Consider the following 27765-nt stretch of genomic DNA (forward strand, 5'->3'; position numbering starts at 1 on the left):
CTACTCCTCTTCCTTCTCCTCTTCCTCCTCCTCTTCCTCCTACTCCTCTTCCTCTTCCTCTTCCTCCTACTCCTCTTCCTTCTCCTCTTCTTCCTCCTCCTACTCCTCTTCCTTCTCCTCTTCCTCCTCCTCTTCCTCCTACTCCTCTTCCTTCTCCTCTTCTTCCTCCTCCTCCTCCTCTTCCTTCTCCTCTTCCTCCTCCTCTTCCTTCTCCTCTTCCTCCTCCTCTTCCTCCTACTCCTCTTCCTTCTCCTCTTCCTCCTCTTCTTCTCCTTCTCCTCCTCTTTCTTTTTCTTCTCCTCCCCTTCTTCTTTTCCTCCTCCTCCTTCTTTTTCTTCCTCTCCTCCTCTTTTACCTCCTTCTCCTCCTCTTCCACCTACCCCTCCTCCTTTCTCTTCCTCCTCTGCTCCTTACCCTCCTTCTCCTTGTCCTCCTCCTCCTCTTCTTCCTCTCCTCCTCTCCTCTTCCTTTCCTTCTCCTCCTCTCCTCCTCTTGCTCTTACTCCTCCTTGTCTCTTCCTCCTCTTCTTCCTTTTTTCCTAGTAAAATTAATTAAGGGTTGATAATAATCCTCAGCTGCGTAGAACCCAGGTTTGATACTTGTGACCTAACTTCCCTCCTCCCTTCCCCCTTCCATTTTGTGTGCTACTGGAGAACCCAGGCCCTTGACATATTGGACAAGAACTCTACCACTGAGCTACACCACCATGTCCTTTGCTGATTTCTAGTTCCACCAGTACTACTACCCTGTATTCTGTGCACATTGTGGTGGCGTGTATTTCTTAATAAGGGCCTGGCAGAGAAATTGCTGTTGCTAATGATAGTGAATAATTTTGACTGCACAACTCTTACTCAATTACTTAGCTTATCAAATTATTCCCCATTACCTACACTGTTGTGAGGCAAAAATCAGCTGTGACAAAGTGCTTACTGGGGTGCTGTACTCATGGCCTACATGGCACCTTTGTTTGTTCACCAAGGTTATTCTCTTCTTCCTCATCCATTTCTCTTTACTGGACAATGAATGCTGTTCTTGTAAGCCTCTACTTAGATCTTAGTTCCATCAACAGTCCCTCCCTGAGCACTGTCATTGTAGAGCTTCATATTGCTCCACCCTTTCCACATATATGCACATGTGTTGAACCCATGTTAAGTACAGGCTGTTCACCCTGAGTTCGGGAGATAGATATCCATTACTTTCTGTGTTTAGACTTTTAGGTAGACTCAGGCTGATGTCAACATTTAGTGGCTTTTGTGTCATCAAATCCATTTTATTATATGCGCTGCAGCAAATGAATGAATGTAATATAGTCTGGACCTATTGACATGTAGTGCTGATGGATCTAGTAAGCATGTTGGGATCTAGTAAGTTGAGCTGATGCTGTAACCTGTTCATGTGCGAGCACTCTAAGAGGAGGACATCTGGATGCACATGTGAAAGCCAGGGATTTCTCTCAGTGACTGTTATGGGTTATGCTTTTTCAGTCTTGTTTTGTTTTAATGTAAATATTATTAAAATACAAATAACTCAAACCTTTTGTCATACTAGAAGAGCATAAGGCTAGAGAGAACTAATCCTGTTTCCTGGCAATAGCAAGAGTATGAGTAGTGTCTGGAGGGAAAATCTACAATTTCTACCTACTCTCTGCTCCATAAAGGTATACTGGGTTTTAAAAGCGATCCTTATATGTGGACTTTCCAAAAAGTTTCCTTATATATGAGACTTTCCAAAAAGGTTGATGTGTGGGTTTCTTGAAAGGTCTCTAGTATCTATGTCTATAGGTTCACATGAATGCTTAAATATGGCAAGTTAAAAGGAAGAGCTGTGAAGAATGGTAGCAACAACAGTGCTGTTTTGGGCAGTGGTGGCACACGCCTTTGATCCCAGCACTTGGGAGTCAGAGGCAGGTGGATTTCTGAGTTCGAGGCCAACCTGGTCTACAGAGTGAGTTCCAGGACAGCCAGGGCTACATGGAGAAACCCTGTCTCGAAAAAAAAAAAAATAGTTGCTGTTTTGTGGCTATGCTGTATGGTCCTTTACATAGTATTTTTATTCCTTACAGCATGGTGTTAAGTTTAGCAACATTGTTTCCACTTTAGATGCTAGAGGTTGGAGAAACTGAAAGTTGCCCATGTCTAGTCAGATCACAAGTGCCAGGCTGGACCTTTAGGGCCACCTTTTTCTACTCAGCATCCAACACACCTTTGACTTTACAGACAGTTGCCCTTGAGACCTTATCATTGGCCTTCTTTTTGTTTTTTGTTTTTTGTTTTTCAAGACAGAGTTTCTCTGTGTAGCTCTGGCTGTCCTGGAACTCACTCTGTAGACCAGGCTAGCCTCGAATTCAGAAATCTGCCTGCCTCTACCTCCCAAGTGCTCAGATTAAAGGCGTGCACCACCACTGCCCTGCATCATTGACCTTCTTATTTATTTCATTATACAACTGAGAAGAATGGTTCACACATGCTGCAGCAAGAGCTTGCTTTATATCTTATTTATTTATATCTTATTTATACCTTAGTTTTATATCTTACTTATTTTTTGAAAATTTCATACCTGAGTACTATATTTACATCACTTTACCCATCCCTTATATAACTCTTTCTGTGTCTTGCCACCTGTCTCTCAAATTCATGACCTATTCTTATTTGATTATTATTGTTACATATACATATGCAAGTATATATATGTGTGCATATGAATAACCATATATGCATATATGAGTTCATTTAGTGTTGCATGTAGATGTGTTTAGGACTGACCACTTAGGATTGTATCGTGTATCAGAGAGCATATCCTGGGAGAAAACTGATTCTCTCTCTCTCATCAGACATTGATTTCCTAAAGCTCTTAATCTAGGAGTTGGGCTTTATTAGATTATCCCATCTATACTGGCATGCCAACTGGAATTTTCATTATGTAAGTCTTGCTTAGGCAACTATGTTATTGAGATTTCATGGATGCTTCTCTGTCATGAATAGAAGAGAGACTATTTTGCAGCAGCTGTTCTGGTCCTCTGGCTCTTGCAATCTTTCAGGTTTTTTTTTTTTTTTTTTTATTGTTTTCCCATAACCATAGGTGCAAGAATTGTGTTGTAGACATACCACTTGGATTAGGCATTCCATCTTCATGTATTTTCTGCATGTTGATCAGTTGTGGATCTTGCTAACAGTTTCCATTTGTTGCAAAAATAAGCTTCTTTAGTAAGGGTTGAGAATAATACTGGTCTCTGGGTTTTAGGGTAAGTATTTAGGATTACATTAGAAATCACATTGACTTAGGAAAATGACAACATTAAGTTCTTTCTCCTCTAGCGTTTGTGACCTCCCCAACCACAGGTAGTTAGGTACATTTTCAATACCAGCCATGACTTCCCTCCTATTCATTGTACAATTAGACAGGTGTTGGTTACCCACTAGATGTGAGAGTCATTATTGCACTACTGGGAACTACTGGGAATATTTTACCAGGCTGGACATCATTGTGGTTCAGAGACTTTACTTTTATGGAGGGATATTAACTGCTTCTCTTCAGTGGCAGCTTACATAGCACTGTAGGATGCTATGATATTTATCAGAGAGGAAGCTTCAAGTTCTGAGAGTCAACCAAGGGCAATGGCAATAGCTTTCATTATCTTTGGAATCTTTTGATTTCTTCTTCTACCAACTCAAGGGAAGATTTTCCATGCTTGAAACTAGGATTTTCGGTAGATAGTCTGTGTCTTTTGGAAGAAGCTTTACCACCTCATGTGCCATAATCTATAAACTCCATTTACATTCTCTCTCTCTCTCTCTCTCTCTCTCTCTCATAAACTTATAAATAATGTTTCTCTATGGCTTTTTCAAATGCTTTTAGTGTTACTTATCTTTCTTCCTCCCTATTGCCCTCCCAAATTAAAGTTCCCCCAGATAGTTCCCATTTCTCCTTTCATAGCACCTATGTTCTGTTCTACTATACCCCTTTATGCAGATATAGCCAGTTTTAAGGTACAGGCACATCACTATATGTTTCATTAACCAACATTAGTGTTTCTTTGCTTCTGATCTAGAAATGTTTTCAGTGTCAGATATTCATAATGACAATACTTATAAACACTCTCTGACAGCTATAGTCCATCCTAATATCTTTTTTCCCCTAAATAAAACAAGCCAAAACAGAGCAAAATAAGCAATCCAAAACTAAAACAAAAGTACCCCATGGGATACATTAAGTGATGCTAATTCAATCTTGTGTATATGTTTGGTACCTACTATCTAATTGCTTAAATTACAACTTTTCAATAATAGAAATTCTGCTTTATTAAACTATAACACAGTACAGCTTATTGTACTTGAGTAGGACTGTCATTGAACATGAATTTATTTTGCCACAGTGATAATTATCTTGTTGCTTCACAATTAAGACTCGCATGTTGAGTCACTTGTATGAACCCAAACAGCATCCAAGTACTAAATATCTCTTCAACACAAGTAGACTTGTTCATATTAAAGGAGGTCGTCTTGTCCCCAGCATAAGTCAGATAGCCATACATCCATGTCTCTAACATTTATAATACTGATTATCTTATGAAGTTTTAATATTTACCTCTTAGTCTATTTCTTCCTCCAGATCCCTCACAGCTCTTGTGAGCTTAAGTCATTTTGTTCTTTTAGTCCATTTTACTCCTCAATTATCTGTGCTGCAAACCATTGCATATTGCATCTTGTTTCTGCTATAGTGATTTTCAAGGTTATCTTTCCTCATCATAAACTGAGAGCTAGTTCTTATCTCCATGTAACAGACACCCGTGAAGAATTTACACTTCATAGTCATTCAGTAGACTTGGTAACTTAGTCAGATTGCCTAATGGACTTTCAAAGGATATGTGGATTTTTACTTAAAGGCCATAAATTTGGTGCTGCCTATGAATTAGAAAATCTCAGAAATATTTTCTTTATATTTGTTCTTTGGTTGAAATTGAAGAGTTTAGCAGTATGTGAAATGAACCACAGCATCTTGGATCCAGAATAACTAACTGCTAATAAAAACACCATGAATCATCTGTGTAATCCAGTCCCCTCTCTTCAAGCCCTGTATTTCTCTAGCCAAGGGAAACAATGGTTTTCTTTTCATTTGAGACTCATGTAGAAGGTCAGCAAGATGGTCCAGCAAGAAAAGATTCAGGCTACCAAGCCTGGTACCCTGAATTCAGTCTCTAGGATTTACATGGTGGAAGAAGAAAATACACCCCTGCAAGGTGCGCTTTGCTGGTCACACGTGCAACGCTATACTACATGCACACACAGACTCGCCATCTTCTCTTCTATGAGGTTATTGTTCTCTATTCCTATCAGCAGCTTTCCCCTGAATTTACTCTGCTTTACTATAATTTATGCTCATTGCTTTCATAAAAGTGAAAAAAAAAAACATGCTCTCCACTAAAAAACTTTTTGCTTTGTAATGTTGCTTATTCCATTATCCCACATCCTTCTCTTCCCCAGATAAAATTCTCCCTTGTATCTCATATTCCTTTTTGTTCTTGATTTCTGGTTCATTGAACACTAATCCTCTCAACTTACTGATTTTTTGCCTAAAGTAATTCACTGGGTATGACCCGTGCATTGCCACTGGTCTGAGATATATGCATGAGGTACACCACTGGGACTTTTAAAATCAGTCAGTCTAGCCACCTTGCAAGTCACTGTAGTGCCGTGACCCCACATGATAGGTAGTGGCATCTTTTAAACCTGCCATCGACCATTCACATGTCAGTTTCTCCAGTTGCTTAATTTATGAGATGGTTTGTTTGTTATAAACTGCTTTACAAGGTTCAAACGAAACAGAACTGGTTCACAGGGGAAATTGAGTGAATTTTGGCCTGTGTATTTCCCCCTCAGATCTGGTTTATAAATAAGCCTTAAGAGTAGTCTCAATTACAAAACCACATGGTAATCCTAGGGGAAATCGTCAGAGGAGTGTGGCACACAGCAAGTGCACTTTTACCTTTTCATATGACTTCTCACTTAAGAGGCCTCACAAGCTCCTTCTTGTAGGTTATTGGAAAGATGGAGCAGGCAGCCTCCTTTCCAGCTAAGTGTTTTTTATTTACATGTTAGCAGAGACTCTGATTCTTCTTTGTCGGTGGTTTTGTTTGTTTTTAAAATGAATCATCGAAGAAGGCAGCATGCATTAATAGTAGTTCAATTGTGGGCCCCAGTTCAACATGTAGAACAGATTGCCGTGCAGGAATGAAGTGGTTATTTATAAATGCAGCAGTAGTTAAAGAAGATGTCAGGGATAGCTAGAAATTCCATGAACATTTAACATCTGTTTCCCAGCCTTCAGAGAAATCCCAGGATGCTGAATGCATTGCCTGCATTTCAAGGGTATAGTATAGAGTGGGAGACAGTGACCATTTAGTAGTAAGGGCTAATGACAGGAAGCACAGGCAGCACAGGGGAACATGTCAACAGCCCTGGATCAGGTTCCAAAGGAAGTAACACCCAAAGGTGATGAGATTTACCAAGATTTGTATTTTTGAATATTTGCCATGTAGTTGGGTATCAAGATTAAGAGTTTGCGTCTGGCTAATTTTGGTGTATTATGTTTATTTGTGAGGTTTATGTCAAATAATCAAGTTTATAAAAATTATTTTTAAGAAAGTTATCAAGTTTGTAGGAATGCACAAGTGTTTCTGGTATGTATAACCAGGTCCTTACTGGCACTGATTTCTAGAGAGCCATTCAGAATGATATATATTATCAACAACAGTGCTTTTTGTTGGACCCATCATCTATAACTTTCTATAACACTGATCTTGTAACATGTTTGTGAGATGAGTGCAACAGTTAGCTCTCTTCACCAGTGCGGAGGATAAGCAGCAGAGGATGTCTCAGTAACAACAGCATCCCCATTTGACCCAGACCCTGTGCTAACTATGTAACACCTTTCTATGATGACAGGGGCCAGTTATTCTGTCTCCCATCTAAAGCCTAGAACAGGAACTGGGTACACTATTTGAAACATATCCTCTAAATGTTGTCACCTGGCAAACAGCTCTTCCTTCTGTACGACACTTCATCAAAGTTTCCTTAGTACGTGTAGGTAGAGTTTACCAGTTGTGCTGGGCGTATGTTCTAGGGACCTTTCCATAGTTGTTAAGGACTTGGACTTGAAAGCAAAGTGAATGCAAATGCCATTATCAGACCTTACTGTGTTCTTATCCCCTGGCTGACAGTTCAGTTCCAAGGTCAGAGGAGGAATACCAGCTGTATTAGATGGCCTGGTCACAGACTCGGCTGTGGTTTTGCCCTGAGTGGGAAGTTTGGCTATACCTTTCTTCTAAATAACTAACATACTTTCCCCCAGTGTCTGGACCTTAATACCTAAAGCACTTAGTAAACTTAGCTTTAAGGCCATTTTTATATGTCTTTCCTTTTCCTTTACATTTTAGTTTCTTTTTTTAAAAAAAAATACTCAATTCATTTCCTTCATTTGTTAAAGACAAGGCATTGTACTGACTCTATATCTTTAAATGAGTCACCAACTGGGATGCAGAGCTAAACTTTTTTTTCAGTTTCAGCTCTGACACAGTTTCTCTGCACAGCATAGGAGAACAGAGCGCTTATCACTCTGTGCTCCTGTGAAGACAGTTATAGCTTTCTGAGAAAAGATTGCTTTTATTTTTATTTTCTGCCCATGAGATTATTTATATTGATGAGGATTCCCAGTTCAGGTGATGTTCATTGGAACATCTTTTCAGAAATTAAAGTGGCCTAGTAGCCATGGAATTAAATTCACTGGGCCACATGGAAGCGCATACATTTAAATCTGCTCCTTCTTTCCCTCTGCCAGGAATCGTTTACTACATAATAACATCCTTTTATTAGTGCCTTCCTTCTTCTTGCTTTCCTGTGTTCCTAATCAGTTGTTTTATAATAGTTTTGCTATTTCTTCAGGCATTTCATACAGACATATACACTTTAAATATATTTATAGCACCTTGGTTCTTTATTTCTCAAGGGGAAAGTGTGGAGTACCATTAGGACTGAGGAGTGATAAGAGATGGAGATTATTCACACTGCCCCATTCACTGCTGGTGATATACACCAAATTATCTTGTAACAGAATAAGCCAGGGAATTGACATTAGAGCATGTAAATTCTCTTTTGGCTAAAAAGAGGATCATACTGGGCCATGGTGATGTTTGTGAACCTGCCTCAGTGTCAAGAACCAGCATGTTAGGACAGACCCCATAGAAGAAGTGGAGTATAGGATCCTGAAGTCAAGGATTTGGAACGATAAATCTCCAGATTATCACTTTAGGCATCTTCTGATTCAGGATGCCATTGCAAGCCTCAGTTACTGAGCTGTGAACTTCAGTTCCTACAGGAGAGGATCTAGAGCAAAGACATGGCAAACCCATGTTTGGGTGTTCTAAGAATGCTTCCATTACGGAGCACAGCCATGAGCCTTCAGTGGAAACCCTTGACCTTGTAGGCCTGCTCCTTATTGAAGAGGTCTAAGGTAGAGACTCTTACCTCTCCATGTGCTCTGATATATTTTGTCTGCACACAGCCTATACATTGCTTTCACTGTACTTACCCTGCCCAGTATTTGTTAGATCTATGACTGAGTCACTTACAGATTTCTTTCTTCTGCTGTACTCTCAGAGATCCACAAAGGATTCGAGGATTAATATTATCAAGTTGATAAAATCTAGGATTACATGTAAAGTAATATCTGAGAACCCCATGAGGGACTGTCTAGGTTAGATTAGCCTCTGGCCACACCTGTGCCTGTGTGGGACAGTACTGATTAGTCTCCTCCACATGAGAAGGCACACCCTAAAAATGTATGGCACCATATTCTGATCTTTTAACCCAGGTTGCATAGAAAGGACAAAGCTAAATGGCAAGGTTCATAGTTCTCTGCTGCCTCACGCTCCTGCTTGAGGATGAACTTCATCCTTGAACTGTGAGCTAAAATAAGCCCTTTCTTCTTTTAGTTACATTTGTCAAAGTATTTAGCAACAGAAAAGGTACTAAGACAAGTGATGCTATATGACATATTTGGTGTATAAAAGTACTTAAAAGATATGCATAGATATTTATTATAGACAGGGGAGAAAGGAAGGAACAAAGGAAACCAGCATCTCTTCCTTCTCTTCTCTACATGGTGAAGAATTCAGCTGGGAGGTTTTACACCCTGAGACGTGGGTTGTAAGTATTGTGCTGTCTTGCTTCTAGCTTTGGCACATATGGATCATCCACCTCACCCTACCCCACCCCACCACACCTCCCTGACCCTCTTCTCCCATGCAGACCTCTCTTCTATGCTTCTGGTACAACATTCCTTTAAGCATCTTTGAAAACAATGTATTTATCTTATTACATCCATATGAGTGTTTTGCTAGTGTGTCGGTAAGTACATTGTGTGCATGCTTGATATGCACAGAGGCCAGAATATGGTGCTGGATAGCCTGGATCTGGAGTTATGGATCATTGTGAACAATGTTAGGAACCAAACCTGGATCTTCTGGAAGAACAGTGAGTGCTATTAACTGCAAATCCATCTCTCCAGCCATCTTAATGCCAGGCTACTCTGAGTGTCCTTGAAGCCATTTGTCTTTCTGTGATTGTTTTTTGTTTTTTGTTTTTTGTTTTTGTTTTTTTTTTTTACTGTTTATTCTTAAATCTTAATACATTGTCTTTATAACTAAACTCTGAAAATAAATATTCATTTCCCTTTTTTTCAACTAAAACAAAGTTGGGTTTCATGAAGATAGTTGATTAAGTATGCTTAAGCATGAAGGTTGAGGGAAACAAAGGTGCTCAGAAGACAGTAGGCCACACCTCAGAGTACTGGTAGACTTTTCTAAGAGTCCCTGAAAGTAAGGCATCCTGAAAAGTGGGAGAGCTAGTTTCCTCTCCAGGGAGTGTTTCATTGTCCCTGGCTATGGTGTGTTTCTCTTGTCCTGAACACCTGAAGTTTTACTTGAATGCCTGTCTATAAGAAATGTTTCAGTGAACCTGAGACATCTTATTTTCTCTTTGTTAAGAAGAATAGAAGGGGTAAAGCAGTAGACTGGGACATTAGAGGACTAGGGCTCAATCCCTACTATGTGTGAACATTTACATGCATAGATGCATGCAGACAAAAGAAGACATAAAAGAGGTAAACAATGAAAAAGAAAACAGTACATCAAAATTAGTTTTCTTTCCCATGTGTTGATTTGCTGTGGTAGTATCTTATAAAGTTGATTGATGATCCTGAGCGAACACCTCATTAACAAGAGTAGACTTGATTGTGTGTGTGTGTGTGTGTGTGTGTGTGTGTGTGTGTGTTCGGGCATGCATATGGATCAGAGAATAAGTCATAGAAATTGGTTCCCTCTTTTACCTTGTGGATTCCAGAAATGGAACTCGGGGTTGTCAGGCTTGGCAGCCTGCACCTTTACCTACTTATGCATCTTTCTGGTCTCAAAAATAGACTTTGATTAGAGCAAGGTTTCAGTGTCCACCTTTCTCCTTACTAATGAATTCAAGTGAGTTGTTCCATCTTGCTGAGCCTCTGTGTCCTTTTCTGGCACACGGGGCTATAATACCATTATCTTCCTAAGGTTATTGTGAGGTTTAGTAGCCTACATAACCAGACTGCCCTTCTTTGCCTGTCCTCTGTGTTTTATATTACCTCAAATTAGTATCATTTTTATTTTATTATTTTATTTTATTTTATTTTATTTTATTTTAAAGCAAGTCCAAATCCATGAACCAAAAGGATTTCATCCAGATCTTGGCCTATTTGGTAACAACTTCTGATCTTTTGTTTTTGACAGTGAGATGTCTTTCTCTGAGAGCATGGGAAAACTACCTCAGCTTATTTATCCGGGTCTTTCATGTTGTCATGGCCACATTTGAGCTGTTACCAGAAAGTCTAACTGAAAAGGCAACTTAATATTGCCCTGTGCTTGTGTTATTTTTGTCTGTCAGGAACCTGTCAGCAAGTGTTGATGAAGTGCAGAGCCAGTAGTAACAAGCCTGCATCCTGACAGCTCCCTAACACAAGTAGCTGCAGTTGGTGCAGTGCTATTTCTTCAGAAAGAAGCCCCTCTTGTCTCTTTGCTGATGTGATTAGTGGTCCAGCCCGAGTCATTACATCTCCCCTTGAGCAATATCTTCAGTGCTGCTAATTCAGTCTTTTGTATGCCTTGAAAACCACAGAACCATCCCAGGCCTGGGAGGTACCAGAGGCTGTAGCCAGGAATATCTTGGTAATTTATCCCCATCCTTACCTCTAATTATTCTGTTGTTCACTGACTTGCTCAATTGAGACTCTCCAGGTTCTACATTCCCCAAGCAGAGAACAAAAGGTTTCCCTTGAGAGTGGGGCCTGGCTGTGTCAGTGCAGTGAACTGTGCATAAATTATGCAGCACTGTGGCTGGCTTTCTTTTCATAGTCTTGTTGGAGAAATTCCGGAGAGTGACCAGGCCCCTGGAACTGGGCTGGCTTACTCTTCTGAGGTTGCCTTGCTCTGAGTGTATCTGGAGAACAAGAAGTTCCCCTTCTTTTTGCTGAGGCTGCTTCAGGTTCTTAAAGAACTACAAGTGTGTTTGGTCTTTTTTTTTTTCTCTCTCTCTCTCAGTTTCTACCTGTCTAGGAAAACACAGTGGATGATAATTACAGCAGGTGCCCGCCATTAAGCTTTGCTCCATTTCCTTCATTTGACCCCTCCAACTAGACTTATCTGGCTGGACTACCTTTCAGCTTTCTCAGTTATCCTTACCTCCAGGAGATTGGCACACTACCTACTGTCCTAACAAGGTTCCTTTAAATTAGCCTTATTTTAAAATAGTATGATTTTTTTTAAGTCTTTGAGAATTTCATACAATGTATTGATCATATTCACCTCCAATCCCTATCCCTAATTCTTCTCAGATCTACTTCTGCCTCCCTATCCACCCCAACTTCGTTAAAAAAAATGGAACTCATAATGCCCATTGTGTGTTGCCCACATATCCTTAGGTATTGGGCTTAGAAACCCTTCACTTGGGCATAGACCCTTCACAGGGCCAAGGGCCTCTCCTCCCACTGATGATTGACTTTGCAATCCTCTACTATACACATGCTACCAGAGCAATCAGTCCCACCATGTGTAGTCCTTGGTTGGTGGTTGAATCCCTGGGAGCTCTGAGGGTACTAGTTGGTTCAGGTGGAGGGGGGAGGCAACAGGGGTTTGTTCTTGTTGTTTTTTGTTTATTTTTGTTTTTTGTTTTTTGGTTTTTTTGGAGGGGAAACTGGAAAAGGAGAAATCATATGACATGTAAATAAAGAAAATATCTAATAAAAAAATAAACCACACAAAAAAAAAAAGAAAAGAAAAAAGAAACCCTTTACTTTCTGTCCTAGAATATTGACTGGCTTGATCCTAGCTGGGCAACACCCATGGCATGAGCTCAGGAACACTGTGGTCCTGTCCTATGCAGAGGTACTTTCCACTGTAGTCTGCCCAGGCCTCTAGCTACTACCCCAACTGTCTCTCTTTCCCTCCCTGGCACCTCTTTTTCTCTCCCTCTTTTCTCCCTACCTCCTTCCTTCCTGCCTTTCCCCTCACTCTCTACCCCCCCTCTTGTCTCATTTGTAGATGAATACTCCGTTGACACTTACTCTTTTATACTTTGACCAGTTATGAGTTCCTGCACTGTCTACCATCCACTGTACAAAGAAGCTTCTCTGACAAGGTCTGAGGGCTGCACTAATCTAAGGATAGACAGAAGTGAATGGAGAGGGAAGTTTGATAGTCCATGTAGCACAAGAATAGTAGTCGCTTCAACCCTGGGGCCAGTGAACTTTACAACCTTGATTAGCCTTCTGTTGTTACTGTTTTTTTGTTTGTTTGTTTGTTTATGTGCATATGATATGTTGTTTTGTTGTTTGCTTTGATTTGATGAGATTCCCACAAAACAAATCCTCAGAACTTATAGCCTGGCAGCCAGTTCTGGGATCTGGGTTGAGAAGGAGCCTGAGGGCTAACTTGCAATGTCATATAGATCCTGACTTACTCTGTTTCAAGATGCATTTACCCTTAACCATCTCCCTGCTGTGTGATGCAGCTGCATCTCCCTGTAGACAGTAAGGACGCCATGGCCCTCTCAGACCCTCTGAGGTGGCTGGGAGGTTACCTTCCTGTTTTTCTTGTTTAGGGCAGGGAGTGAAACTCCACTTCTGTGCTTCCATTCTTGTTCCCTCTTACTTCATTGTGAATTTTTGTCTTGAAGTAATATTGTGTGTTCAGCAATATGTAGAGATCATTTTTCTTCCCTTTAATAAAATAATGTGGTAACACACCCATATGTCTTCTATCACTAAAACACCCTTGAATGTTGCTCATATATATTTTTTACATGTAAAATATTAAATTCATTGCGTGTTATGTAGACTTTTGTAAGCACGGCCTATATTTTTATTTGCTGTACTGCTGTTGTTTGAATTTTGTCACATGTTATCTTAGCTTTAGTAATAAAGTAAGGAGCTATTCTTCTGGAGTATAAAGAACTTCAGAGAGGCCTGTTCAGTGAATGTTAGACTTTCTAGTACAACCACATGGACTTCTAAAGTATTATTGGAACAGTGACTTAAACTATTAACTCAACTGCTCTAGTACTAATAACTCCTCTAAAGTTTTCTCATGTTTGTTTCGGTAAATTTTGTTTTTCTATGAAATTGTACTTTTGTCTAAATTTCCACAACTCCACAGTCTTTCTCATGTTATCCCTTGGCTTTTTTTCTGTCAATGTTTGCCTTCTCCATGGTAATAGCCCCTGTTTCCATCTATTTTTGTTACTTTTATCTCTCATCTCTGTTTCCTCTCTTTTGCTAATCATGTTTTCACATAGACTCACTGAGTTTTCTTCTTAACGTCATTTTTTTCATGATTTTCCAAAGTTTCTGATTAGGTTGTTAATTTTTCAGGACTCTTCCCAGTGAAGCCCGTTATTAAGTACCACTTATACCATTTAGTGCCTGCATATGAAATGCTTTTTCCTTCCTCTTATACAAATATGTAGAACTGAAATTGTTCAACTATATTCATGCCATTTAATCCCACGGTAGAGATAATTATAATTATTCTTATGGTTTCACATTTCTGTACTGAATTTCAGTTACAAAATACCGAAAGTACAATAGTGTATTTCAGTATAATTATTTATGTTTCATCATTTTTGTGAGTTATTATTTTTATATGTTCTCTGTGTTTGTAAATGTGTTGTGAGTGTGACGGTGCCTGTGAGTATATGGGTATGTATGTGCATGTGTAAAGACCAAAGGTCATAGGATATACCAGGTTCCACACTCCTTAGCTTTTGTGAAACAAAGTCTCTTTGGACTGGCGTTCACTGGTTAGGCTCAGCTGGCTGCTGACTGTTGGCCTGGCAGTGAGTCCCCAGGGTCACCTGTCTTTGCCTATCCAGTGCTTGGATGTCACATTTAAAAATGTCTGTCAAGGCCAGTGAAGTGCCTGTGTGGGTAAAACTGTTTCCTGTGCAATGTTGACGGTCTGAATGAGTCCTTGGAATGCATATAAAGTGAAGAACAGCTTTCCTCTGAGCTTTATACGTGTGCTGTGGTACATGCCCACCCTCATATCTACCCAAGCATTATATCCATGGCTTCGCCATAATGATAAAGTAAGTACATAGGAGCTGCAGATGCGGCTCAGTAGCTGTGAGCTTGCTCTGCTTTTGAAGAGGACCTGTGTTACGTTCATAGCACCCTGTGATGGGCAGATCACAGCTCCTGCAACTCTCTAAAGTCTCTAAAGACACACACACACACACACATGCACATAGATATATGTAAATAAAATTAATAAAAATAAGTCTAAAAATAAATTTTAACATTTAAAAGTTATATCATAGTTTTTATGAATGTACTTTAGAAAAAAAAGAACTATCAGATTGGAAAATATATGTTGGAAGTATCTACCTTACTTCTGAGGCTATTTTGATTTTTCTTCTTTTAGTGAGTCGTGACATTGATGCCATTCATTTTCTGTGTAGTCTTGCAGGAACTGACTTTATCCTCATTTTTAAGTTTATATTCTATCACTCATTTCTGTTTAATCAGTGTGGGTTTCCTTATCTTCACTGGCTTCATTTCCCCCTTTATTTTCTTTTATCTCTTGTGATCTTTAGGGTTCTGGTGAGCTTTTCATTTCCACCAGTGACTCCACCCTAACTCTTTTCTAACCAACATTAAGCAGAAAATAAGAAAGGTTAGTCTTTCCCAGATGACAGTACGTCAATTAGTTGTTTAAGGCCAAAAGATCAGATCTGAAAATATACATACATATGTACATACATACATATATACATACATACATACATACATACATACATACACAATAACATTATTCAGTCTGAGCTGGTTATATTTAGAAATAAATGTGTGTGTGTGTGTGTATACACACACAAATAACAATAATTAATGAAAAAAGACCATGAATGTAAAGGAGAACAAGGGAGAACATCAGGGAGGGCTTGGAGAGAGGAGAGGGAAGGGAAAATGGTATAATTAATAAGTAATTTTAAAAAGAAGATATTTTGAATTCATTAAACTTCTCATCTCCTTAAAATATGAGAAACATCTCTTTAATGAACAATGTGGTCTATTTTATAATTTATTCTTTTTAATTTTATTTTTCCAATTATAATTTAATTATAACATTTACCCTTCCATATATCACTCCTCTTTATCTAAATTCAAGGCCTCCTTTTCACTAATACTTATTGCATTTATATCTATGTCTATATAGATATATTTATACATATCCTATTCAGTCTATATTATATTACCTATGTATGTTTTCAGGACTGACCAGTTGATGTATTGTATGCTGGGGAAGACCACATCTCTCTCCTGGCTTTCTTCAATTGCTTATAGTTCATTGTGTAGGACTGAGGCCTCGTAGGCTTTTGCTTGTCCACTTCGGCATGTCTATTGACATTGTCCTTGTTCAGCTTATGTTTGGACAGTCATGTTGGTAAGACTTTATCTATTTAGCGACTGATGTTACTAGGAGACACAGTCTCATAGCAAACTCCCTGATCCTCTGGCTCTCACAACCTTTCCACCCCATCTTTTGCAATCTTCCCTGAGCATTAGGTGTATGTGAGTGTTTTGTAGATGTATCCCTTGAGACTGGACCCCATACTCTGCATTTTGATTTGTTTTGGTCTTCTGTAGTGGTCCTTGTCTGTTGTAATGAGAACTTTCCTTGTTGTGGGGTAAAGACTACACTTCTCTATGGGTATAAGGACTCATGCTTATTGATTGTTGTTAGCGATTATGTTGACTTAGTAAATTGATGGTTGTAATTTCTCATCCAGTAACCATGGCTTTATTAGTAGTGAGCAATGTCCGGTATTAGGAATGGATTCCCTCTTGTTGAACATGTGTGTCACTACTAAACACTTAGGGTTATTGTGCCATGCTGGTTATTGATGTGGCCCACAGGCATCATTACTGGGTAGGATTGCTGGCTGCTTCTTGTCTTTGGAAGCTTGCGTGATGCTTTCTGCTACTGTGAAAGCTAGTCCTCTGGGAAAGGACATTTAGGACAGTTCCAGCTCAGGGTCACTCTGCATCCTTTGTCTGAAGTGCATGGTGTCTTCAGCAATAGATACTTACCGTCCACCTAAGGAGAAAATCCATAGGCAACAGCAATAGACTGTCTGTTTAGGGACAGTCTCTTGGAAAGCCCTGACTAACATCTTAAAAAGGGCTTCTGGTGTCTGGCCTTAAGTTTTTGTTATATGAACTTTGGAGGGGGAACACTATTAGCCTTGTGGTATTTGGATAAAACAACACAGAATAAGACATGCCCCTTAACTAATCTTTTGACTTTGAGGGTTTATGTGAATTTTTTCATTTCTAAGCCTTCCCTTGGATTTTATTTTTATTGCAGCATGCCTGTTATGCTTCCAGAAAATTCCATATTACAAACTTTGTTTACAGTATCATCATCTGTTTAGACTGACTATGCTTTCGTCTATGTGTAGACATACATATGCATAGATGTATGTGTTTAAGCACATGCAAATAAATGTGTATGCTTATATGTATACATGCATAGAGAAAGGAGGATGATATAAACAATAAATGTATAGCAGTCATGTTATTCCTCTTGTTACTCTTCTCTATGCTGACACAGCTACTCTGAACCTGTGGATAATTTATATATTTTCTCAAGCATTGTCCTCAGAAAGCCTATGTGAATAGTTTACTTCTTAAAACCATTATATGTTGAGAATGTTTCTCTTTTCCTTTGAGAAAATAATGTTTTGTCTGGGTGTAAGATTCTTGGATCAATCTTTCTTAGTGATCTGTACATTATTCTTATGTTTTCTGCATTCCAGGGATATAGATAAAAATTTTTTAGCTTGCTTGGGTCCTTTCCTTTTGTAAAAAGTTAGTTTTTCTGTCTGGCATGTGTGTAATTTTCTGTTTACTCTTGAAATTCAAGTATTTCCTGGATTTAATGAGAAATTTTAATCCACAGGCTTAAGTTTCACCTTGGCAGAGTATATGAAGAACCTACTACTGCATGCATTTGCTTAGAGTATGTTCCTCATCTGTTCTGTCCTTTGTTCTTTTCTAGCCTTTAAAGATCCCTTCTGGCATTCCTGTGACTCTCATGTTAGGATGCTGTCTCTGTCTCCGTCCCCTTGCTAGTCCTATTTTTCTCTTTGCTCCTTGTTGTAAGTCATTCCTTCATCTCCTATTCCAAGGACTTTGCATTGATTTCCATCCATGCCGGTGGTAGTTTATCTGTAGAAAACTTAATACCTACTATTACCATTACTACGGTGTGTGTGTGTGTATGTGTGTGTGTGTGTGTGTGTGTGTGTGTACATGAGTGTTGGAAGGCACGTGCATTTGACATAGCTCACTCGTGGGACATAATGAACTACTTGTTTTTATCACTTATCTTCTTCTACCTTTATGTGGGTTCTGGGAATTACACATAAGTGGTCAGGTTTGCATGGCATGTGTTTGCTGAGCCATCATGCTGGCCCAGACAATTTAAGTTTTAAAATTTGATTTTTAATTATTTTTTTCTTCTAAGAAATTTTTCTTTTTTTTCATCCTCATCTCTTATGGTTTTTTCATTGATGTATTTTCCAGACACCTTCATGATTTTTACTTCAATGGGATCTGCCTCTCTTGGATGTTTTAGATGTTGTTTCTCAAGTGACCTTACTGTCTTATATGTATTACCATGCCCAACTCTAGGTACTGTGTTTTGTATTGTTTTGCATTGTGTTATTTTGATATACTGATGGATCTATGTCTTTGATATTTGTATGCATTTTAGAGTCCTTTGGCATTAAAAAAAAAAAAAAACTCCATAAGAAAAATACAGCACTCCTGCCCTGACGTTTTGGCTGACTTTGAGGAAACTGGCCAGCAGTTAGAGGGACTGGAGGACAGGTTGCCCAGTAAAATACTTTGGGCATTGTCAAAGTCTTGATTTTAGTAGAAGCTTCCAGGCAAGGTGCACTATTGAATCTGCCATTTGTACCTTGTCTTTTTTCACTGATGTGATGGCTCAGCAAACACATGCCATGCAAACCTGACCACTTACTTATGTGTAATTCATTCAAACAAGTAGTCCATTATGTCCCACGAGTGAGCTATGTCAAATGCATGTGCCTTCTAACACACATGTACACACACACACACACACACACACACACACACACATACACCGTAGTAATGGTAATAATAGGTATTAAGTTTTCTTCTAGAGAGTCACTGAGAGGCTGTGAACTCAGATGCACTCTTTAAATATTGCTGATTTTGCTGTAGTAGAAACATCCCAGTAATCACTATCAATTGATTCTAAAGAGATTCAAATGAAACAGACCAGTTGTGCATGGTAGCTCATGTCCATAATCCCAGTATGCAGATGTTTATGAGTTTCAGGCTAACCCTGGCTATGTAAGTTCCAGGCCAATGTGTGTGCATGCGCACACTCACACACATTCACACACACACACATACACACACACACACACACAGAAAGACAGATACAGAGGCACAGACATAGAGAGAGAGAGAAGTGCGGATACCCCTAATTTCGTTTTAATAAGTTATATATAGAATGGGTTTTCAGAGGAATTTGTATCCATAAAACTTCCTGCCTCCTGTTCAGTCATTTTCTTCCAAAGAATATTCTCTGGCTAGTATTCATATTTACAGTAAGAAATAAGGGTTTGCTTTTATTTTCTTTGTTAATGAAGAGAAATACATTTGGACTAATTTATTTGTATTATGAATTAATAATTGCTCAGCTGCAAACTATCACCAGGTTTCAGTTGCTGAACCCAATGGTCACTTATTTGGCTCAAGGGAAGATTATTTCCTCTGAGCTCTGGTGGATGGTTCTGCTCTCAGCCAGATTCTCAGCTTCCTGACCCTGACAGACACAGGACAATCTAGGGGTGTGATCTAAACATGAGTAAGGCGATACTTTTCATTTCTCTGTTACCATCCCCATCAGCTCACTCAGCATGGGTTCCTCATGGAAAAAAAATGAAGGTTCAAGAGAACAAGCTAAAACACACAAAGTATCTTCAAATTTAGACCAGTAACTGGTTTGCCATCATTTCTGCGTCATTCTTTGCCTAAATGCAATCTTGAATCATTACCCAAAAGGAAAAAAGGAGGCCCCTTGAACAATGTCAGGGTTAAAGGATGATCCTCCACTGTCAATCACAAGGCAAAGGGGTAAAGACATCCAGCCCTGTCAACCTCCCTGGGATATTTAGATTTACTGCTTACCTGGAACCTTAAAGGAGGGACCATGAGTTTGGCTTTGAGGTCAGAGGAAACTTTCACAGAGGAGCAACACTGAACTGGATTGTAAGGAAGATGATATTTACCAAGTGGACAAAAATGAGGACAGCAGCAGTAGTTAATTAAGATGAAAGATACTGCCAAAGTAGAGGTTCCGATATCTCTGAATGCTGATGGGTGTTAAGTTGTGAAGAGTTAGCCCATGTGCTAGGTGTATTGCAAACAATCCTTTGACCTTATCTGTTCTTCATAGGTTTGTTTATTCTTTCCAAAAAAACTACAAATGCCCCAAAGGTTGAAAATTCTGATGCCATTCTAGGAGATGTTAGGCCACCTCATACTTCAGAGCATACTTCATAATTGGCTCTTACCTTCATCCTCTGGATGAAAATGGAACCACCGGGGGAAGGGGAAATGTCCTTGCTTAAATCAAGGACATAGTTAGCACGTATATATTGTTTGTGCTGGTGTAAGTACCTCTTTAATGTTTTTCTGCCCATTAGCATGACCTGACATGTTCTGCCATCTGTGCTATATCAAAAAAAAAAAAATTAGTGATAAATGTCTCTTGCTTGCTTTCAAGTTAGACCTTAGTAAAATGATACATCATCTGTGGAGCCTACCTTGATAACTTCTCCCCTTCCCCCCGCCCAAGCACCTGACTCCCAGCTCTTGACTGCATCAGATTTTCTCAAGTCTCTATGTGCTCTTCTTTAGAAAACTTAGGGTTAATTGTTACCATGGGATTTTATGTGTAATTGTTTAAGGAATGTCTGTCTCCCAAGTTGAATTTTCTGCTTCTGAGACAATAAAGGACTAGGTCTTGTGTATACTACTTGCCACTAAGGCCTACCATAGCACCAGGATCATAGTAGCCACTAAAAACCAAGTGGATGAATGTTTATGTATCACGACATGGGTTGTTATGTATCCTTAAAATGGTATGACTGTGATCTCCTTTGGTTTGCCACATCCCTGTAGCATTGTGAAGAAAGATTTCTAGTGTTTCTATTCAACAGGTATGCCTTATAGCTAGACATACATTTTCATAAGTTAAGTACTTATGATATAGAGACAAGAAGTACACTTTGTGATATAAAAAAGGTGTCCGTTTTAATGGGAAGGATGGAGAAGAAATAAGCATAAAGCCACAGTGGTCAGTATAAGGCAAGGATATATCCAGATATGTACATAGAAAAGAGGCTTCTGACTCAACATGCTCTCTTTTAGAGAACAGCCCTGAGGAAGGACAGTCTGAGCTGACCTATGGTAGCTAACTAGGAAGCTGCTGCAGAGTGAGAAGACCGTTCCAGGAAGAGTAAAGTAATAGGAAGTAAGAAAGGCTGACTTACAAGGGTGTACCAACCCTTGTAAGAACAAGAACAGAGAATTCGGGGTTGGGATTAGCCAATAGCAAAGAGAGGCAGACACAGACGTCTCACAAAGAGTTCATGGAAAAGTTACATGTTTATGAAGTTTGCCGTGGGCAAAATATGGAGAGCAGATTGATAAAATATAGGTAATACCCAAGAAAAAGCAGTTAATTAATTACAGTGTGATAAAAATAATGTCTGTGGGCATGAGTGTGAATCCATGCTACTTGGCACACATAAGGATCCAAATTTGATCTCTGGCACTGGCAAAATGTACGTGCATATACATGCATGCACGCATACATACATACATATATACATACATACTTTCATTTTCTGGCAGGTAAGAAAAGAGCTATTTAATCACAAATTAGAGTTTCATCTTAGGTCAAAGTTAGAATTTGAAACATTGAATTAGGATGAAGAAAGCTGGGAGATCTTTCTGCAAATGGTGGAGCAGAGGCAAAGAAGTATACAAGAACATGGGTCTTTCATAGACGTAAGGTTATTTCTAAAGTAGTATAGAATATTAAGGGTGACATTGTGAAATGAAGCTGAAAGGAAAACACCTTCCAGTATTAAGGTATTGATTTTTATTACAGTGATATTATTTACTTTATAGCAGACATTGAAAGGAATATTTTTATAATAGAGAACTTAGAAGATGTACAAAAGTAGATGACATTGAGAGTCCTGCGACTTCATCTCTGTTCCAGTGCTCAGCAGCCCAGGGCCACCCATCCATCCACAGCACCATTCACTTCCCTTTCTTGTGTTATTTTGATACAAGCCCCAAATGATATGTCATATACATGGATATTTGATATGTGAAACCTAATGATAAAGAACAATTGTAATATAGACATATCAATATTACATTTAAATTTGAAAAGTTTACTCAGTTTCATACAAAGCTAATTAGTATTATAATTCATAATTATCCTACATGTTTCAAATATTCACTTACTGTGTTTGTTTGGCCAGAAACCGTGTAGGAGACTGAATCTGTTCTAAACATAGAAGGAGCTAGCATTCATTTCCAGGTATATGGAGAGCCTGTTATCCAAGTAGGAACACATAATTACTGTTTCCTCTGTGCCACCACACTACTGAAGACACCAGGGCAATTATTTGGCAAAATATGAAGGAAGCTGGCTGACACTGTTGTTCCTGCCTCTCAATTTTTCTAGATCTCTCTGCTCCTTGGTGTGCAAATGGACGTACTCAGCTGAGAAAGGTTGGGACGACAGCTTCTGGAAGATGATTGGACTGGAAGATCTCATTGATGATAATTACAGCAAAATAGGTAAAATAATAGAAAATCCAAAGTACTATCATTGGTGCATATATATCAGGATATTTGTGATTTTTCTTGTTTGAATTACACTATAGATAATCTATTTTTTTCAAGACTAGAGTTTTCAGAATATATCAACTGTGATGGATAAACCATGTCTTTAGATACTAGTTTTCTGACTTGTTTGAACTGGGTCGATATATGTTTTATGAAGATAGGTCTTAAAATAGAGTATCTGTCATGGTGCTGACTCAGGATGATCATTCATGGAACAGTTGGGGTGATGTCATCAGGAAGGCACATGGGGATCATTTCAGAAATAGGAAAAGGGTCTCATGAAGTTGGCTCAAGGAAAAACACAAAAGAACAATAAGAAAAAATAAAATTGAAAAGTCTAAACTAGAAGAATCAAAAAGGAGACAGAAGGTAGGATGTGAGCCAATGCTTGTGGAGCCACAGACTCCCAGTCTTATGTGGCTTTACCTAGATGGCACATATCTGAGTGGCTGGTAGGTATTTAGTTGGTGCAAGTTTCAGTATTTGGTAAGTATAATTATGACATATTAACCTTTAACATTTATACGGATGTTTCACAGGGCGATGCTTATTTTGTGTAATTACTACTAGTTATTCTGGTAAGCAATTGCTAGTTAAGCAGACATATATGCTTGAATAGAAGTCCCTCTTAACTTGTTTAATATGCTGGCTATAGCATTATGACAAGATCTAGAAGTGTATTGGATTATAAAAGATATCTCATTCCTCTCTAATGAAAGACAAAAGAAGCAAGCAGCTATTAGTGCAATTTTGTTGAACTCTCATAAGTTCTCAGCAAGTAAAAAAGAAGAATCAAAACACCCTAAGGGGGGTGGAGATATGGCTCAGAGGTTAAGAGCACTGGCTGCTCTCCCAGAAGTCCTGAGTTCAATTTCCAGCAACCACATGGTGGCTTATAACTATCTATAATGGGATCTAATGCCCTCTTTTTGTGTTCATGAAGACAGTATACTCATATACATAAAAATAAATAATTTTAAAAAAAACTAAGAATCATGACACTCGTTCTTTTGGAGGCAGTATAATATCACTTCTGATTGACCAACACATATTATCAGACCCTATTATGCTATCAAACTGATTTAAAAAATGCAATATTTATTGGCTGGGTGGTCATATGCTCACCTAGGTTCCTACTGAAATGTGAGAATTAGGCTTTTAAATTGGTAAACAGCAAGTGACATTTGGTGAAGCTTCTGACCTCCATAGTCAATCATTGCTGACTTTTCTCTGCTGGAATCTTCATTATTGCTCTGTGAAAAGCTCAAGTATATTAGAAACAAACATGCAGAATGCAAGTGAGTACCTGTGCTGCCAGTTATGGTATGCAATCTGTGATCTGCTCCACCTCCACTAGCTAATTCTAGAGAAAGAAGCAAAACCAAAACACTGAGCAGAATACTGTGTTGTGACATCTATGGCTCAGCCAAAACCATCTGAAGATCTCAGCTGGTAGAAAAGGCTCAGAGCTTGCAATGAGGGAAGAAAGTAGAAAGCTCATCAACTGACTTTTAGGTCTCTAGTTAGGTGATTTATATACACTGTCCTCATAAAACTATTACTTTCATATTCCTGTTTTACAGATAGGAAGCAAAGTTAGGTTTCTTTAACAACTTTTAAGGTTTACAGTTTGTGTCAGGATGTTTCTTGTTTTTTTGGAACATTCTAGACTGAGAGAGCTGATGTAGTTCTACAATTGGCCTCTGATGGGGTTAGCATTGGAAAATTCAGCACTCTAAACACTCAAAGTCAACTTAAACTAGACTAAGACAAGCATCCATACCAGGTCCCAGGGTGGGATAAGGTAGAGTCTATCTGAGGAGAGTGCCTGTGGGAGACAGTGATCCTAATGCTCCTGCTTCTATATCCCACAGGCCTTGTTTCTTATGAGTCAGCTTGCTTATAGGTAAGCATCAGAGGTTAGAAGAAGCCTGAAGAGAAGCTCCAAGTTAGTCAGCATCACTACATTGTACTGGAACACAGATTTTCACTTTAGTTACTTAAGTCATTTTGAAAATCAGTATTACCCATCTTCCTTATTGGGGAAAGCTCCCATGGTAAATTGAACACAGAATAGATTGATGACCTGTTTTCCTTGCTAGACTGTGATCTTGTTTACATAGCATTTCATTGATTACCCTTAGATCTTCCATCCTAGCCTGAGAAGGCTTACTGTTATATTATGACTACTGTGATGTGATTGTAAGGACTAAGCTGAGATGGCTGGTATTAGGAGCTTCATGCTTCTAACTTTTAAAAGCTCTAAATTTAAAATTACTGGTTTTAATAGCATTTTAGGTGACGTGGCTTTACCTTAAACTCTTATTTTTTTATTATATTGACATTTTCTTTTTTTCTAATATTGAACATGATACATGTTCAATTAGTATGTTAATTCTTCTAGTAGAGCAAGTTACAAAAAATATTCATTAAAAGTCCATAACGTTGAACTAGCAGACATTTTGCAGAGTAACTTTATTAGATTTTTGCCTGTTAAGTTAATGGATTTTTAATAGATGTCAGAAGGAGACATATTATGAACTATAATTTACTGGACACAAATTAAAACACAGCCATTTATCAGAATTAATTGTATGATGTTTCTTTTGATTTTCCTTTCTTGTTAGTTGAGCTTGAAACTTCAGTGTGAACACAAAGCATAAGACCTTCAGGAGGAGAGTTTGAGTTTTAGAAACTCCTCTGGAAGCTTCCTCCGATTCTTTAGCAATTCTTGGAACTATGAAAGATGAGTCTCAGAAGTGTTCCATCAAGAATTAAGCACTTCTCGTGGCCTCATTGCCCATCAAGATGTGGGCAACATAGCACAAAACCTTTTAGCAGATTTGAGCATTGAGTGCCATGTATTTGAGCATTAATACAATTACCATAATTTTCTCCATGCAGAGCTTTTAGCCAAGTCTTTACCAGCCTTCTTTGGCTCAGGCTGTAAATAAATGCTTTCCCTGAAAACCGAACACCTCAGCAATGGTCTTATGGAGGAATGCTCTCGAAATAAATTATTTATGAAATGTAAGTTAGTGATCAAATATGATATTTAATATGCTCTGTCTCAAGAACAAGGTACAAATTGTTATTTGGTCAGTTTGGTGATGGAACATTGTAGAAGGTAAAGAAAATCATTTTATGAGTTAAAAGAATATAATAGAAAATGTACTTAGAGGCTATGGTTTCAGTGTTGTAAGTGATGGAGAAAGCATGACCCACCATGTCTGCCCCCTTCCTACCTTTTCTCCTACTCCCTTCCTGGCATCTTTCTGTTTCTTTCTTTTATTAATAGGGGGTTATCTACCCATAGTCCAATAAAATGATTTGTGTCAGTAAATCTTGACCTTTTGTTCCAGAAGAATCATTCCCAGGTCACCTGTTTAATCCCAAACATCTATCAAAAAGCAGGCAGGCAGGAAGACCTCAGCGGGGGGTTGGGGGGAACAGGTCCTTAGGAAGAGAGGCAAGGTCCCACCTGCTCTAATGGATTATGCAGGCTCCCTTTCAGCAAATAACAGTTGCCTTTTTACTTCCTGGGAAAAGCATTTCATTGTTTTTACTGGAGGAGGCCATGTTTTAAAAACTATTGGGCCAGCATAACTAAATTTCTGAGAGATTATTTACACTTTAGAGTTGTGATATGTCAAAAGACACAGTGTGCTAACCTTTTAGATTGTTCATTATTTGTGATCAGGGAAGCCTGACAGTGAGCAAATGCAGTGGCCAAGTGGAGTTGCTGACTGTGAAGTGAGAAACAGGAGCAAAGACAAAGCACATGAGGAAAAAGATCCCTGCCAGAGGGGAAAGGAGGTTGCCATTTTATTAAAGTGGTTTTCTTTTCCCAGTGAGACCATATTTTAAGTGTCATGCACTATAGACAAAATCACATAGCATAGAGTATATACTGTTGAAATGCGTGATGAATGAGTCAATATATGATTGAATGAAGGGCTTCATAAAAAATATCTTTTCTTGTCTTTAGTTTTGTCAAAGCTTAATGGAGTTGTTACCAATTCTTTGAAGAAAACAATAGTTCTAGGTGACATACTAGTTTTATTTCACAAAGTCATTGCTCACAGCGATCCTCATGAACATCTCCTACTTAAGAAAGGACTCCAGGCAGAACAATAGCTGGAACTTATGCCATTCAGTCTCTTGCCTCTGCTTTCAGGTATTACATTCTTCATGATACTGACCCACCCACTCATGAGCCATCTAGGAAGCTAGCACACATAGAGGAAACAGATCTAGTTTTGTTTTTCTGGTACAAGATTCATTCATTTGACTTGCTTGGTTCATTGGTTGAGAGAGACTACTGGCTTGAGTGTAGGTGACCCATGAAGAGACCCATGGCAAGCCTGTCCTGATGCTATATCCAGGATGCAGCCCTACCTAGAGCTGTCAGATTCTTCTTCTTCTTCTTCTTCTTCTTCTTCTTCTTCTTCTTCTTCTTCTTCTTCTTCTTCTTCTTCTTCTTCTTCTTCTTCTTCTTCTTCTCCTTCTTCTTCTTCTTCTTCTGTCACAGATTAGAGAAGGGATTCCTCTTCTGTATTGAATAAGTGAATGGTGGATAGCCAGAAATGTGAGTGTTCATATCAATATTATTCTATCTCAGAAGAGACTAGAGAGTTCCCCTGTGGTAATTTTTCCCAATGTTTTCTACTAGCAAGGTTTACTAATAGTCATGACTAGTGTGTATATCCTGAACCTAGTGATGCTGTCCATAGTTGTAGGGCTTATAAATCCTTCTTAAGCTGCTCATATACAGTGTTTTAAATGTTCCCATGAGACTAGGGCATGCTACCAAGGACTTGTCAATTTGTTTGTTAAAGGTTTGCTTATCATTTTGATATTCATGAGCTATGTGATTTGTGGTCACCACTCTGTCTTTCAAGGGTTCCTCTCAGCCTGTTGTTGCTCTTACATCTTTGTGATTTGTATTTTAGGTGAAGTTTGTACTAAACTTGGAAGGCCACAGTTACTCTCAGCCTTTTTTTGGTTATGTAGGGTCTGTCACACCACTTATCTCCCATGTTCAGAAGGATGCCACTAACTGCCCCAGACTTTGCCTTCCCAATACCCTCTGAGCCTTTGACCTTGCTGCAGTTTTAAAAATCATCATCCTTATTCCTGTCCACCTTATGTAACTATGTCTTTCTAATTTTTAAAGAGAAGGAAGTATCATCTGAATAT

General features: G+C 38.8%; 1 protein-coding gene across 6 annotated transcripts in view; it reads left to right on the forward strand.

Annotated features, from left to right (window-relative positions):
• The window catches only part of Fggy (FGGY carbohydrate kinase domain containing), a 373036-nt gene that overhangs the window by 117347 nt on the left and 227924 nt on the right, over positions 1-27765 (forward strand). For all 6 annotated transcript variants that reach the window (XM_031377871.1, XM_031377870.1, XM_031377872.1 and 3 more), the window contains one exon: positions 22403-22518. In XM_031377871.1, coding sequence (XP_031233731.1) covers positions 22403-22518 — 116 coding nt within the window. The remainder of the gene's footprint in view (positions 1-22402; positions 22519-27765) is intronic.

This window comes from Mastomys coucha, unplaced genomic scaffold (genome assembly GCF_008632895.1).
Source record: "Mastomys coucha isolate ucsf_1 unplaced genomic scaffold, UCSF_Mcou_1 pScaffold18, whole genome shotgun sequence".
NCBI classification, from domain to species: Eukaryota; Metazoa; Chordata; class Mammalia; order Rodentia; family Muridae; genus Mastomys; species Mastomys coucha.